This window comes from Oncorhynchus mykiss, chromosome 19 (assembly GCF_013265735.2).
Source record: "Oncorhynchus mykiss isolate Arlee chromosome 19, USDA_OmykA_1.1, whole genome shotgun sequence".
Taxonomy (NCBI): domain Eukaryota; kingdom Metazoa; phylum Chordata; class Actinopteri; order Salmoniformes; family Salmonidae; genus Oncorhynchus; species Oncorhynchus mykiss.
In genome coordinates, this window is record NC_048583.1 from 43,482,749 (window position 1) to 43,499,946 (window position 17,198).

General features: G+C 39.4%; 1 protein-coding gene across 2 annotated transcripts; it reads left to right on the top strand.

The window, feature by feature from the left end:
* The first annotated feature begins 715 nt into the window (after positions 1 to 715).
* On the top strand, positions 716 to 7,918 carry LOC110497933 (visual system homeobox 2-like). Of its 2 annotated transcripts, none has more exons than XM_021574410.2 (5): positions 716 to 1,222; positions 1,641 to 1,725; positions 2,981 to 3,104; positions 6,225 to 6,405; positions 6,728 to 7,918. In XM_021574410.2, exons 1-5 carry the CDS (start codon positions 802 to 804, stop codon positions 7,102 to 7,104), a joined length of 1,188 nt encoding a protein of 395 aa, XP_021430085.1. In that variant the 5' UTR covers positions 716 to 801; the 3' UTR covers positions 7,105 to 7,918. The 2 variants fall into 2 exon arrangements, with proteins under 2 accessions (XP_021430085.1, XP_021430086.1); XM_021574411.2 differs by having other exon boundaries at positions 719 to 1,222; positions 6,791 to 7,918.
* The last annotated feature ends 9,280 nt before the right edge of the window (positions 7,919 to 17,198 follow it).

Sequence of the window (17,198 nt, forward strand, 5' to 3'; positions counted from 1 at the left end):
CCATAATCTGTAATGTACTGCCGCTGTTGTGAAATAGCAGTCTGTGGCGAGGCAGAGATGTGTGTTCGCGTCCAGCTGTCGTTTTGGAGAGGCTTTGATTTCTGTGTGGTTTCCTCTGTAGCATCTGGAGATCAATTATCCGTTCATGTGAGGCAACGGATGGACATGGAGATCATAGAAGATAGAAATAGCACTAGAAGCTGGTCTGAAATATATTCAATGAAGAGGCTATTTTATGAAATCGGTAACTTAATCCAGATCCCAGGTCGATTCAATCCCTCTCAAATAATTGTAATCCTGCATGAAACGTGTAATATCGAGATCACGTTTAAATACCAGAATAATTGTCATATTCTATATACAGTATAAACGGTCACACATATCAATGAAAAACATAGCAAACGGCGTGTGGCTATTTATGTTTCTCAGTACATTGGATAGATAGCATAGCTTCGTATTAGCCTACATTCTTCAAATCAGTCCACCTGTTTCATCTTCTTTATCCGCAGGCGTTTTGGGTTAACCTGACACTCTGGTTTGTGTAGCCTACCTACAGCCTTATAATATATCAGTTATTTCGGAATAAGCCGTTTCCAAAGGCGCGTAATAATGCCTGATGCGCAGGAATCCGGAAAAATCCCTCGTATCTGATTGGCTGCTGGACTCTGACTCTTGTTGGGATGGACCTGTTGGATAAAAGGACCATTTTAGAGAGTCTCGAGTGATACATCGTGGCTAGTGCACTGGGGACCGACCTGTGAGCCGATACAAATAGGGAATAGGCCAACTATCGAAGACACCATGACAGGTAAACAAGGAGCTGCGGTGCTATCGGAAACGTTGAATATATCCAAAACGTCCTCTATCGGTGCTAACGGAGGGAATAACAGCCTGCACCAACAATCAAAGAACAGCGCCACGCACCCTCCCAGATGCACGGGATTCGGGATACAGGAGATTTTAGGGCTGAATAAAGAGCCTTCGGCGGCCCCGAGGAGCGCCTTGCAGTCGCTGCCAGCTGGGGCGCACCTGCTTGCCGCCAGGTCAATGCTTGGCCCCGCTGGTGTAGGAGTTGGGATGGGATTAATCGGGCCTGGAGGGATTCCGTCATTCTACAGGCAACCAGCGTTTTTGGAGGTCCTGCAGGATGCGCAGAACGTTCACTTGCAAACCCACAATAGAACTGTGGGACATCTGGACCACAGTCAGTCCCCCAGTTCAGGTAGGAATTGCAGTCGTCATTACATTAAAGACTTAACATATACAGTTGTATTATTATTAGTAGTAATAGTAGTACTATTATTAGTAGTTAGCCTATTATTCTTATTAGTGGTAGTAGTAGTAGTAGTAGTAGTAGTAGTAGTAGTAAGCTAGTATTAGTATTCATATTATTATTAGGCTGAACTTTAAAAGCACAATGGATAACCATAGGCAACTTAAAATATTAAATTATACTAACAATAATACAAATAGGCTACTTATGTCAGTATTATGACAAGAACAGAATATAATAACATCTTTGTTATACGTTGTTTCTTAGCCTACTCAATTTTAACACTACAATTGTGATAACATATTGAATATGTCTAATTCCTCAAACGAGTCATTCATGTTATTCCAACGTTTTCTAATATTCACAGACTCAGAAGATGTGTCATCAAGCGAACGAAAACTCTCAAAGAACTCATTAAGCCAGAGCAAGAAACGGAAGAAAAGACGGCACCGGTAGGTGTTGCATTCCAACACATGATAAGCCTATTGTTGTTTATCAGAACGCTATAGCCTAATAGCTTCAAATTCTGAAGCGCACGTTTCAACATTTTTTTGTTTGGCCTAACGATACTTGTTTTTTGTTTAGGGCTTTTGAACTGTCTTAATTCAAGAACAACTATTTTGGATTTTGAGAAGGCTATTGTAACAGGATTGAAAAAATAGAAAATGTATTGAAGAATTGAAAAAGTAGCCCATGCTAATTACTGAGCTGACAAACAGCTTGTCCTTTTCCAATATCAATAACCTTGTAACAAATATGGAATTACATTTAATGGGGTCTAGGCCTAGATGTTATAAAGTTAATACAAATTATTTTTATGCAGTTAGGCTTACAACTAATTTCCTTGTTTAATGGTCTTTGGATTCCATTTTTCCATATAGCAAATTAATGATTTAGGCCTACAAGTGTGAATTTACAGGCTAGTCTACTCTAACAATTCCGTATTATTTCATACATTTTTGTTAATTCATTTTGATGTACATTTGTTTTGGGCTGTGAAAGCATCAGCGTTTTGTTGCGAATCAGCCCCGGTCAATTCATGATGCATGGGCCTATTTTGAATATAGACTTTTTACAATCGAGTGTATAGACCTAATAGTACACCATATGGATATACCTACCTTTTACTTATTAAAACGTTTCATAAAGATATAGGCTTAGTCTGTGTAGACTTTATAATTCCTTTATGAGGGGGATGAGACATTGAAATGGAAATAGATCATTTCCTTTTCCTCCAGCATAAAGAAAGAAAGGGGATTAGAGCCTGCTAAATGTTTTGCTAATCTTTTTTACATTTATTTCCATTTATTTATACTCACTTACCGAGTGCATGAAAATGATGCAATATCCCTCCCTACACGTTGCTTTCTGGCTTACATGCATTGGCTACTGAATACTTGTTATTGTAATGAAATTCTATGATGGGCAGCTGCTTTTGGATGGCATGTGGAGGAGATGGTCGCTGCATTGAGTTAGGCCTACTCTATTTTTTTAAATGCACCATTGTTTTGCATGTACCTAAGATTAAATGCATACCACCAAAACCTTTGTATATATAAGATGTACTGGGCCACCGTGCAAATTAAGGTGTGCATTTGTACAGCTGATCTGTTTAAAATAAATAATAGCCAATCCGAGCTTGCCTATTTATTTGCATTGCGACCATTTTTTCAATGTGGCCAATTTACATATTTCATATTTCTTCAGAACCATATTCACATCTTACCAGCTCGAGGAGTTGGAGAAGGCCTTTAATGAAGCTCACTACCCAGATGTGTATGCAAGAGAGATGCTGGCTATGAAAACAGAGCTTCCTGAGGACAGAATACAGGTATGACAGCAGGCTGTTGATGTTGGCAGTTTCTTATTGTATATCATGTCAGAGGAAAAACATTTTTTTGTCTTGAGTTCTTCCTCCCCAACATAAATGCATTCAATTTATTAGCATAAACTAAAATAGCATTTAAATGTCTCAGAACAGCATTATTCATGTTTATAGCCTATTATTTTTTATTTATCTACTGGATAAAATGACTGGAATATTATGTCAGATATAGTTTATTTTTTATTTTTTACATCTTACTCAGTGTCCTTGCAAAGAAAATCTAACTGGAATATTGTTACTCTGCAAAATATTTAATACAGGAGAACTTGTGCTAATTGTAAAAAATCTTTCTCCAATAATCATAATTCAATGTACATGATAATGGTTGTAGTTTTGCTAACAAATTAATGATCATTTGGGCCTTAAGGGCCCAATGCAGCCGTTTTTATATCAATATCAAATCATTTCTGGCTAACAATGAAGTACCTTACTTAAATAGATTACCATTAAAATGGGCAAAAGTAGCTATTTATCAAAAAACTATTTGTCAAGCAAACATTTGGCTAGGACTGTCTGGGAGTGGTCTGAGGGAGGAGGGGAAAACTAGCTTTCATTAGCAGAGAGGTTTGGAACTGTCTTTGTTATTGGTCTATTAACCAATTTACCACATGGTGATGTCACCATGGAAAGCCAAAACTCCTGTGGAATATCATATCATTCCTTTATGGACAGAGTACAGGACACTAATGGCCGGAATGGAGGAAATTAAATGGCATCAAACACCTGGAAACCATGTGTTTGATGTATTTGATACCATTCCATTGATTCCACCCCAGTCATTACCACGACCCCGTTCTCACCAATCAAGGTACCGCCAACCTCCTGTGCTGCTGGTGATGTCATCACACCAAACAGGCTAAAATTTCAGGAAGTCTTTTCCAACAGCTCTTACACTAAAAGGGCATTACCATCAATTTCACAGCATTATTCCAACCTCATAATATACATATAATTGCCAAAATAAAAGACACACTTGAGTAAATGTTTGATTCAAAGTGTAGCAGGGGCTTCCACACGGGTGTGGTTCCTGAGTTAATTAAGCAATTAAAACATCCCATCATGCTTAGGGTCATGAATAAAAATGCACAGTTGCACATTATTTTGGCTAACATGGCTAGAAGAAGAGATCTCAGTGACTTTCAAAGAGGGGTTTCAAAGGAGCATAAGGGGTTTAAAGTGTATGTGTGTGTGTGTGTGTGTGTGTGTGTCTCAGTCACCAGATCTCAACCCAATTGAACACTTATAGGAGATTCTGGAGCAGGGAATGAGACTGCTTTTTCCACCACTATCAACAAAACACCATCCTTCCATCCTTGCATCCTTCCAATAGAGTGCCAGACACTTGTAGAATATATGCCAAGACGCATCAAAGCTGCCCTGACGCCTCTGGCGGATGTGTCAGCCCAACGCCCTATTAAGATACTTTATATTGGTATTTCCTTTATTTTTTCAATTACCTGTATATAAAACATAGGAAAATGAAGATGTTGACTGCACTGGACCTTTACGTTGAAATAGACTCGTCTCAACATTTTGGGCTTTAGCCGTGTGATTTAAATAGCCTTGATTCAGACTAAAGCAGATATTAGAAAAACAATGAATTGATTAAAAAATGAAAAGTGGAGGGATCTAGGGCTAGCCTACTCTGCACTTGACGAACTAGTTAACCACATAATGTTTTACGGAGGATGCAAGTAAGCCCACATAAATCGATCAGAGATGTCAAATACACCTCTAGCAGCATCCTCGCCAGAGCAGATCATCTCTCATCAGGCGCAGTTGGATGTGAAACAATTTGTTCTCGGAGAGGAGCACTAACGACCTAATCATGCTATCAAGGCGGAAGAAGATTGCGGTGTGACCTGGACCATCCATCTGCCCGAGCGCCTTTTAATTTCGTTCTCATTAAGGCTCTTCGCCGCGAATAAATAATAAGGAAATAAATAAATAAACGTAGGCTATTCCTATCCTAAATAAAATTAACACCCAATTTTCTCATAGATTGTAATTAGTTAAATCAGACGAGCTTGCCTTGTTCCAGGGGGAGGCTCGCTCGAGACACTGGGAGTTCAGACGAAATAACTACATTGAATTTATTAGTACGGGTCAATAGCGCCGTTCCCCCGAGTCCCGCTCGTTTAATTTCCCGTGATATTTGCCCGCCTGTCCACCATCGATTGGGCTTGAAATTAACTTATTTTTCAATCAGCCTCGGCGTGCCCTAGGGGTCGCTTCTGCTCGCAGCTTCCCCCTCGGCTTCCTTTGAGGGCCAGAGAAACAATTTCTCATAAAAAAGCATCTTGTATGAAATGAGGACTATCATCAGAATTACCAGAAAAAGGTTCTAAATGGTTTTGATCATTTTCAATTTAATGTCTGGTCCCCCTCCACAGTCGAGACATCTCTGTGCTTGCTCCTCTTATTTTTTTTTGCACTGCACATACAGCCATCAGAAGTGGCCAAGGCTGTTTAACAGCTCTGTGTTGTGCTATGAAATCAATTTGGCCTCTCACTGAGCTGACAGATAGCCTGGGGGCCCCAACCACTAGTCATGGTTGGGCAAGTGAAGTATCTTAATGTTTTAGTCACTATCCATCTACACTACCTCAGGCTGGAGGGAGATAGGGACTGACAGAAGGCAGAGATCATTCAGAGACCACCAGCAGCCTGTATGGGAAATCAATGTGCTGAATCAAATCAAATGAGTTTTATCTTATGTCACCACACATTACCTAAGAGATCTTACAGATATCTCAAAACAACACAACACTGAAGTGAATGTTAACTGGAATAATAGTGAGAGAAACAAGACCAGATTAAGTTATGTAGTTTTCACAAATAAAGTAAAATCATTGGCATAAAGGGCCATTAGGTCTGCCAAAGATTGGGCTGGATTTTTCACAGGGTGGACAACTGTGTCACAATGTGATGCCAGTGCTAGAGCCAGTTAAGGTGGTGGTGTCTGTCAGTTAGTAGACTCATTGATGCTGCTTGTGTCAGTGTGTCTGAATATTGCTAGTTTCAGTGTTGGTCAGGGGTACTGAATAATTCCTCCTGGGTTTACAGGTCTGGTTCCAGAACCGCAGGGCCAAATGGAGGAAGAGGGAGAAGTGCTGGGGTCGCAGCAGTGTGATGGCAGAGTATGGGCTGTATGGAGCCATGGTCCGCCACTCCATCCCCCTACCGGATTCCATCCTCAAGTCTGCCAAGGATGGCATCATGGACTCCTGTGCCCCATGGCTGCTTGGTATGAGACTAATGTTTTATCTACAGCAGGTTTCACCCTCCATGCTTACTCTCAGATATTTTCCACATTTTACTTTCCTACTTGTGATTGTGGGTTGTGTTCCTCGTCATTCAGGGAAGAGGCCAAACACACCATTTCATACTTGATTTCATCTTTTCATCAAATGAAATGATCAAGATATCATAATTTACATATCGCTTAGTGGGAGAAAAAAACTATTCAGCAAATATTTATTATCATTTTACACTTATTATGAATCCTCAATTTGAAGATCATATTCCTATAGCTAAATCAGAACTATTTCTTTGCTTACTATTTTCAGTTCAAGATGGCTTTCCAATCAGCAGACGCTTTTCTAAATCCGAATACCCACAATTCTTTACAGGGATGCACAAAAAGTCCATGGAGACCACGGTCGTCCAGCCAAAAGGGAAGTCCGATGTTCCCCAGCAGCCAGCCATTCAGAGGGCTGAAGAGTGCGACGTGGAGGAGAAGAGGGCGGAGGGCAAGTCACCCATCTCCAAAGAGGAACTGCGGGAGAACAGCATCGCAGCACTCAGGGCAAAAGCACAGGAGCACAGTGCCAAGGTGCTCGGGACTGTTACATGCGAGAGATCAGAGAGCAAAGTGGAGAGACAGGCGACAGAGGAAAAATCTAGTGGCCCTTTGAGTCCAGTGGAAGAGCCCAAGAGTCCATAGACCCTCACTTTGTACAGACTTTGCAGTGCCCTTGACTGTGCTCTAAACATCTGTATGGACTCAACTAGATTGATCAGTATTACAGTGTTCTCTGAGAGGTTTTTACATGTTGAACATCCTAGATCTCTATTATACTGTTTTAAAATGACCTGCTTTATACTGGTCTTCCTATTGGAAAGATTAAATATCTACATTTGTATTTTATTGACTAAGAAAAACCCCAATGCACTTTCTGTCTTTCTTACTCACTGACATTCATACAAATATTGATGCTTACATATGGTTGAAAATGGTTTAATATGGGGTTAGCAGTCCATACAGATGTATATTGCTGATAACCCCTATAACTAGAAGATACCCACTTTACACATTTCTATCATTGAATATTCTTAAACTACTAATTCAGTGTGCAAAGTGCATACTTGTGTTTGTTATAATGAACCAATTAGGACATTTGTTGATATATAAGTTTGTTGATATATAAGTAGCCAATCTCTGAAACTATACTGTACTCTATATTGAATTCACAGCATCCATAGTGTTGATGCTGACTGTGTTTCTTGTCTAGTCGCTCCACTGAAGCGACTAGACATCTGTGGGATGATGATGTACGAAAGGGAAACCATTATTCCACTCATTTGGAACACACCATAATTAAAACGTCTTACATTGTTCTTATGCTGTATATAATGGAGAAAAAGACGGCTCACAAAGGCACTGTTAAAATATACTTTCATGTAGTCTTTAAATGTTTGTGTTTTTGTTTCACAGTCTGTATAGTATGCAATACAAAGTATTAAACCATTTTTTATGAGTTCTGCTGTTACATTATTTTGTGTATTACCTCATCACAAAGCCAAGTGGCCAGATGAACCTGCATGAGAGAAGCTGTAGGTCTATAATTATTGATATTCATCACTACCTGGGCTTACTTATGATATTTACATCTTCCGCAAGCAGCAAGAAGTAAGTCCTGGACTGCTGTACCAGACAAAGGATGCTCTAAAATCCACCAGAGTTGTCCTTGTTGTCGTTCCCTGTGCATGATGCTCCGTTGGTCATGCTCATTAGAAGGTGGCTAGCTGGTCCTATAACTGAACGCTCTGCCTGTTCCCAGGGCAGCCAAGTGTAGCACTGTGGTCTGTCTGCAATCTGTTGCAGTTGAGAGACTTCAATCTCTCAAATTAAACTATGGGGCCGATGCATGAGGACTATATGGAAGAACCAGTGAAACAGCCCAGATGAGAAGCTCTCAGCCTGTATTAAAGGCGCCTGCTCTGATACTTACCAAGAACCTTATCAGGCTCTAGTAATGCTTTTTTATCCCTTCATTTCAGATGTTTAGATCACTTATCCATCCCAGCTTTTTTATGTATGCACATACTGCTAGCTGCAAAGTTGAGCTAACGTATATGCATTGGTTCACAAGTCAACGTGACGCAAGGGATTTTAGATTTAGATTTGATTTATTAAGAGTGGATGCAAGATGGGATCCATCAGATTGCATGTTGAATCAGATTCACTCCTCAGTGGCAGATGAGTGTCAGTAGGCATCAACATGTTTGCACGCCAGAATATTATAATAATCTTTGGCTACGTTTACACAGGCAGCCCAATTCTGATCTTTTGTCCAATTATTGGCAAAATACCAATTAGTGGAAACAGATCGGTATTGGGCTGCCTGTGTCACATGTTAGGGGAAATACTGGCAATTTCTAACTGACAGAAACAAGCATACATAAATAATAATGATAAGGAAATAGCATTACTAGAGGCAGCATAATAGGAATATTAAAACATTCCAAATAAGTGTTGTATTTCATTTGGAATGTTAAGGAACTTGACCACTTTATAAATGGTATTAGGCCTACTGTAGTACTAATAGCCAGATGTGGGGATGCAGCCTGCTCAACACTAATCTCCTATAGTGTATCTGCAGCACTCTGTCCATCCTGAATCATCACTACTGGATCTTTGATTCCAGCTGCTCCTCATCATCATTGACCCTGTATGGCTAGTGCCACTGTCATCAGATTTACACTGTTCATTTGACCCTAATTTAATAAAGTGTAATCAATTCAATGACATCTGGTGTGATAATGACTGATTTGTCTAAAAAATATATGTTTTAGGAACATCGATTTCATTCATTGAGGGATATTTGCCACTATTGATTCAATGGTCCAGTTTATTAGAAATGCCGGACATTTCAGATCACATGCCATTTACAGTGTACTCGGAAAGTATTCAGACCCCTTGACTTTTTCTACATTTTGTTATGTTACAGCCTTATTCTAAAATGGATTTAAAAAATGTTTTATCCTCAATCTACACAAAAGACCTCATAATGAGAAAGCAAAAACAAGTTTTGGGCAATTTTTGCAAATGTCTAAAAAAATAAAAACAGAAATAACACATTTACATAAGTATTCAGACCATTTACTTAGTACTTTGTTCAAGCACCTTTTGCAGCGATTACACCCTCAAGTCTTCTTGGGCATTAAGCTACAAGCTTGGCACACCTAGGTTTGGGGAGTTCCTCACATTCTTTTCTGCAGATCCTCTCAAGCTCTATCAGGTTTAATGGGGAGCGTTGCTGCTCAGCTAGTTTCAGGTCTCTCCAGAGATGTGAGATCGGGTTCAAGTCCAGGCTCTGGCTGGGTCACTCAAGGACATTCAGGGAGGTGACCCGGAGCGACTCCTGCGTTGTCTTGGTTGTGTGCTTTGGGTCATTGTCCTGTTGGAAGGTGAACCTTTCATCTGACCAGATAATCTTGTTTCTCATGGTCTGAGAGTCTTTAAGTGCCTTTTGGCAAACTCCAAGTGTGCTGTCATGTGCATTTTACTGAAGAGTGGCTTCTGTCTTGCCACTCTACCATAAAGGCCTGATTGGTGGAGTGCTGCAGAGATGGTTGTCCTTCTGGAAGGATCTTCCATTTCCACAGAGGAACTCTGGAGCTCTGTCTGAGTGACCATCAGGTTCTTGGTCACCTCCCTGAGCAAGGCCCTTCTCCCCTGATTGCTCAGTTTAGAAGAGTCTTAGTGGTTCCAAGCTTCTTCCATTTAAGAATGATGGAGGCAACTGTGTTCTTGGGGACCTTTGATGCTGCAAAAATGTTTTGGTACCCTTCCCCAGATCTGTGCCTCGACACAATCCTGTCTCGAAGCTCTACGGACAATTCCTTCGACCTCATGGCTTGGTTTTTGCTCTGACATTCACTGTCAACTGTGGGACCTTCTATAGACTGGTGTGTGCCTTTCCAAATTATGTCCAATCAATTTGAATTTACGACAGGTTGACTCCAATCAAGTTGTGGAAACATCTCAAGGATGATCAATGGAAACAGGATGCACTTGAGCTCAATTTCGAGTCTCATAGCAAAGGGTCTAAATACTTAGAAATAAGTTATTTCTGTTTTTTCATTTTTTGTACATTTGCAGGTATTGACCGGATATACGTCATCAGATACATCATCAGAGAGCGCAACAGAACATTGTACTGTCTACACTCGGTTTGTTGTTTATGTTAAAACATTTTCATTAAATCGACTAAAGTCGAACTAAAGTTTTGTTCCTAAGGATTTATGTCTAAAATGTTAGCCTTGACGGCTGGGACTGCAAGTTTGTTTTCCTTTTTTTTTACGAGGATTCCGCGAGTTCGAGCTGGCTGTACTACAGACACTCTGGATACTAAAGGAGATCCTGAGGGAATTTGATGAGTACCAACAGCTTTACGCTATGGAGGAACAACATACTCCATCATGGAAACATCCGACCACCTCACAAAATAACTTTCACCTGACAAAAAAAAGAAAAACAGATTAATCTGCATACATGGACAATTTACTTACCATTGAGGTAGAGGCTAGTGCTCTGGCTGGAATCCATGCAACACTGGAAACATTTGCGAGGAGTGTGAGCAGGGCTGGGGGGGAGTTTGGAGTTCAGCCAGAGTGAAATTCTCCCGCTCCAAAGAGAAAACAATACACTCACAGCCAAGGTAAAAATCCACGATCCCAACATGGATTGTCTACTCAGGGAAAACAGGGTGAGGAAGGAGTCGCTACTAGACATACAAAGTCGTAGCATGCGTGAAAATATTATTTTTTCTGGGATTCCCGAGGACGCATCCAATAATCCAGAGGGCGAAAATAAAGAATTCATGCAATCCGCCTTGAAACTTCTTATAGAGACTGTAAACAAGGTGGCTTTCCACCGAGTACACAGACTTGGAGCTCAGAGAGACAAGACCAAGGGTCCCCTTGGAGCTGATCAAAAGCAGGGGAAGGGAGCTTAAACCTGTTTGGGATAGGGGGCAGCATTTTAACTTTTGGATGAATAGCGTGCCCAGAGTGAACTGCCTCCTACTCAGTCCCAGATGCTAATATATGCATATTATTAGTAGTATTGGATAGAAAACACTCGGAAGTTTCCAAAACTGTTTGAAGGATGTCTGTGAGAATAACAGAACTCATATGGCAGGCGAAAACCTGAGAAAAATCCAACCAGGAAGTGGGAAATCAGAGTTAGCTCTCGTTCCAGTGCTTTTCTACAGACAATGGAATTCTCCGGTTGGAACCTTATTGATAATTTATGTTAAAAACATCCTAAAGATTGATTCCATACATCGTTTGACTTGTTTCTACGACCTGTAATGGAACTTTTCGAGTTTTTGTATGGACGCAGTGCTCGTGCCTCATGAAGATGGATTACTGGGCTGAACACTCTAACAACAAGTGGCTATTTGGACTTAAATGATGGACTTTATGGAACAAATCAGTTATTTATTGTCGAACTGGGATTCCTGGGAGTGCATTCTGATGAAGATCATCAAAGGTAAGTGAATATTTATAATGTTATTTCTAACTTCTGTTGACTCCTACATGGCAGATATTTCTTTGGCTGGAATGGGCTCTGAGCGCCGTATGCTTTTTCCGTAAAGTTTTTTTGAAATGTGACACAGCGGTTGCATTAAGGAGAAGTCTATCTTTAATTATGTGAATACCACTTGTATCTTTTATCAATGTTTATTATGAGTATTTCTGCAAAATCACCAGATGTTTTGGAATCAAAACATTACTGCACGTAACGCGCCAATGTAAACTGAGATTTTTGGATATAAATATGCATATTATCGAACAAAACATACATGTATTGTGTAACATGATGTCCTATGATTGTCATCTGATGAAGATCATCAAAGGTTAGTGATTAATTTGATCTATATTTCTGCTTTTAGTGACTCCTATCTTTGGCTGGAAAAATGGCTGCGTGTTTTTTTGACTTGACTCTGACCTAACATAATCATATGTGGGTCTTTCGCTGTAAAGCCTTTTTGAAATCGAACACAATGGGTAGATTAACAAGAAGTTTATCTTTCATTTGCTGTCTTGGACTTAATGTGTGAAAGTTACATATTTCCAAAAAAAATATTTTTGAATTTCGCACACTGCCTTTTCAGCGGAATGTTGTCGAGGGGTCCTGCTAGCGGAACGCCTGCCCTAGAAAGGTTAAAGGGACCAAATTCGGTCTCAATGACCAATTTCCAAGGGAGATAAACAAATGTCGTAAGAGACTGTATCCGGTACAAAGACAACAAAGGGAGAATGGCTAGCGTGTCTTTATCATTGTGGACAAACTCTTTACAGATGGACAGCTATTCTGAGACAGCTCCATAACACCATGGCTGTACTAAATTCAACAGGGACTTCAGGTTACGAAAAAATAAGGTATGGGAACTGTACAAATATCTGAACATTATGAAGTGGATATGAACACACACATACTCAATTAGTTGCTTGCTTACACATACAGACTTATACAGTGCCTTGCGAAAGTATTCGGCCCCCTTGAACTTTGCGACCTTTTGCCACATTTCAGGCTTCAAACATAAAGATATAAAACTGTATTTTTTTGTGAAGAATCAAAAACAAGTGGGACACAATCATGAAGTGGAATGACATTTATTGGATATTTCAAACTTTTTTAACAAATCAAAAACTGAAAAATTGGCCGTGCAAAATTATTCAGCCCCTTTACTTTCAGTGCAGCAAACTCTCTCCAGAAGTTCAGTGAGGATCTCTGAATGATCCAATGTTGACCTAAATAACTAATGATGATAAATACAATCCACCTGTGTGTAATCAAGTCTCCGTATAAATGCACCTGCACTGTGATAGTCTCAGAGGTCCGTTAAAAGCGCAGAGAGCATCATGAAGAACAAGGAACACACCAGGCAGGTCCGAGATACTGTTGTGAAGAAGTTTAAAGCCGGATTTGGATACAAAAAGATTTCCCAAGCTTTAAACATCCCAAGGAGCACTGTGCAAGCGATAATATTGAATTGGAAGGAGTATCAGACCACTGCAAATCTACCAAGACCTGGCCGTCCCTCTAAACTTTCAGCTCATACAAGGAGAAGACTGATCAGAGATGCAGCCAAGAGGCCCATGATCACTCTGGATGAACTGCAGAGATCTACAGCTGAGGTGGGAGACTCTGTCCATAGGACAACAATCAGTCATATATTGCACAAATCTGGCCTTTATGGAAGAGTGGCAAGAAGAAAGCCATTTCTTAAAGATATCCATAAAAAGTGTTGTTTAAAGTTTGCCACAAGCCACCTGGGAGACACACCAAACATGTGGAAGAAGGTGCTCTGGTCAGATGAAACCAAAATTGAACTTTTTGGCAACAATGCAAAACGTTATGTTTGGCGTAAAAGCAACACAGCTCATCACCCTGAACACACCATACCCACTGTCAAACATGGTGGTGGCAGCATCATGGTTTGGGCCTGCTTTTCTTCAGCAGGGACAGGGAAGATGGTTAAAATTGATGGGAAGATGGATGGAGCCAAATACAGGACCATTCTGGAAGAAAACCTGATGGAGTCTGCAAAAGACCTGAGACTGGGACGGAGATTTGTCTTCCAACAAGACAATGATCCAAAACATAAAGCAAAATCTACAATGGAATGGTTCAAAAATAAACATATCCAGCTGTTAGAATGGCCAAGTCAAAGTCCAGACCTGAATCCAATCGAGAATCTGTCAATCTAAATAAACTGGAGGCCCCTTAGACTTCAATGTTGTGATGCAAAAATACTAGCAGAATGCATATCACTCAGAATTAAAAGGGGTTTTACCAGGTATTGTTCATCCTGATCAGACAGGTTTTTTACATGGACAATACATTGGAGATAATATTCAACAACTACTAGAAATAATAACGTATAAGAAGCCAGTAATGGTATGTATAGCAGATTTTGAAAAGGCATTTGATAAAGTAAGACTGGATTTTATTTATAAATGCCTGTATTTTTAAAATTTCTGTAATTATCTTATAAAATGGGTAAAAATATTGAATAGCAACTCCAGGTGTAAAATAGTAAATAACGGCTAAATAACGGCTCAGAGAGTTTTGAATTGTCAAGTTGAGTTAAACTAGGGTGTCCGCTGTCACCATATCTATTCGTTATGGCCATTGAAATGCTAGCTATTAAAATCAGATCCAATAACAACAGAGGATTAGAAATCCAAGGCTTAAAAACAAAGGTGTCCATGTATGCCGATGACTCAAGTTTTATATTCAGTCCGTAAACTAGATCCCTGCAATGTCTCATTGAAGATCTAGATAGTTTTTCTGTACTCTCTGGATTAAAACCTAATTATGATAAGTGTACAATATTACATATTGGATCCTTAAAAAATACAACTTTTACATTACCCTGCAGCTTACCTATAAAATGGGCTGATGGTGAAGTAGACATACTCGGTATTCATATCACAAAATATATAAATAAGCTCTCCACAATGCATTTCAATAGAAATCTTGTAAAAATAAACAAGATCTTGCAACCATGGAGAGGTAAATACTTGTATTTTTATGGAAATATTGCCCCGATTAACTCCTTAGTCATATCTCAGTTTACTTACTTATGGCGCTGCCTACTCCTGATGATTTGTTTCTCAAATCTTATGAGCAAAAAATATTTTGCTTTATCTGGGACGCTAAATCAAACAAAATAAAACGTGCCTATCTCTATAATGAAGATGAATTGGGTGGGTTGAGATTATTAAATATAAAAGCCCTAAACCTCTCTCTAAAAACTTCACTCATTCAAAAGTTTTATTTGAACCCTAAATGGTTCTCAAGTAGATTACTAAGAAAAACTCATTGTTTAAAAAATTGCCTTTTTGTCTTTGTGCAGATTGCCATGTCTCATTTTCGATTAATTAAAAATGATAACTTTTTTCAAAGTATCTCTCTTTTTCAAACAAGCATTGCAGAGCTGGCTACAATTTCCGTTTCATCCCCCTGAAAAGATAGAACAAATATTACAACAAAAATGATGGCTGAACTCAAATGTGCTGGTTGATAAAATACCTGTATTTATGGGAATGTTTGAAAAGGGCATTTTGTTCTTAAGTGATATTGTAAATTGGAATGGTAGAGTTATGTCCTTCATGGAGTTATCCGAATTGTACGGAATGGTCTGCTCAATCCAAGAGTACAACCAAATGATTACAGCATTACCCCAAAAATGGAGGAGGCAGGTGGCAGCGGGAGGAGGCAGGGAACTGGTCGGTCTGCCCAATATGAAGGATCAAAGCTGGCGGAGGAATAAAAATAGCATAAATAGGAAAGTATACCAGTTTAATTTGAGGACCAGGATGTTGACAACTGTGCCATACAGATTGCAAAATAGTTGGGAAGAGATCTTTGATGTACCAATTCCATGGTACAGGGTGTATGAGTTGATATGTAAAACAACGCAAGATTCAAGACTTCGTGCTTTTCAGCTAAAATTATTATATACAATTCTTGCCACCAACAAAATGTTGAATATTTTGTGCATAAAATCATTGAAGCTCTGCAGATTCTGTTGTGAGGATACAGAATCAATATACTATTTATTTTGGTATTGCCCTCAGGTAGCCTGTTTCTGGTCTCAGGTTCAGGAATGGCTGAAAATGCATAGCGTTGATCTAAAATTGACCCTAGAAATAGTACTGTTAGGATATCTGGAGAGACCGGGTCAGGCAACTACTAACATACTACTTTTAGTAAAAGTATTTATTTTCAACTCGCAATCTGTGGATTCTATTCGATTAGACAGATTGAAATTGTACGTTAAACATCACAGCATAGTTGAAAGATATGTGTTGCGTAGAAACCCGAAGTGGGTGGCCAGCAGAGATAGATGGGATGGGCTGAGGGACGCTGGTATGTGGAATTGGAGACAAGTGGTAGTTGCTGTGTGGGAGATAGAATGATGGTCAAAGATAAAAGTTTAAAAAATTTAAATAATAAAGTCTAAATAAAACATAATAAAAGTACATTTGAATGACACTAAGTGGCAGTGTTTTTACAACTAATGCCGGTTTGCCTGAGGCTGATGCCGTTCAGGTGTTTGTACGCATGCATATACACACACTCTCATTCAAATAAACACATACAAGAACATTCCTGGGGGGGACTGTGGGAGGGGTCTCGAATGGTTGAAGGACAGCTATTGGGGAACTGTAGGGGGGATCTTGGAGGGTTCAGGTTCATGTTTTTTGGCCTGGTAAGTAGATCGGTCAACATGCCCTTGAGCAGGGCATTGACCCTGGATGCTTCTGTGTGTGAATGGGAATCTGTTGGATGACTGGTATGATGTAGTTGTTGAGCAGCTTCACTGCAAGTATATTGTATGTTTAGAATATTCAATAAAAAAAATAAAAAAAATATTTCTGTTTTTTCATTTTTGATACATTTGCAAAAAATTCTAAAAACCCAGTTTTTACTTTTTCATTTTGGGCTATTGTGTAGATTGATGGGGATTTTTTTAAAAATGTAACACATTTTAGAATAAGGCTTTAATGTAACACAATTTGGAAAAAGTCAAGGGGTATGAATACTTTCGAAAGCACTGTATACACATCTAAACCTTTGTAATACTTTGAATCTTAATATCCACTCTGGTTTATGTTTGCTGGATCAAAAATAATAACAATAATCTCACAGGGATAAACAAAATGAAGTTGGCGTCCTGAATTTTAAAACTAGGCAAAGAAGTTAATGGGTAAAAGTTTCATAATTTCATTTGA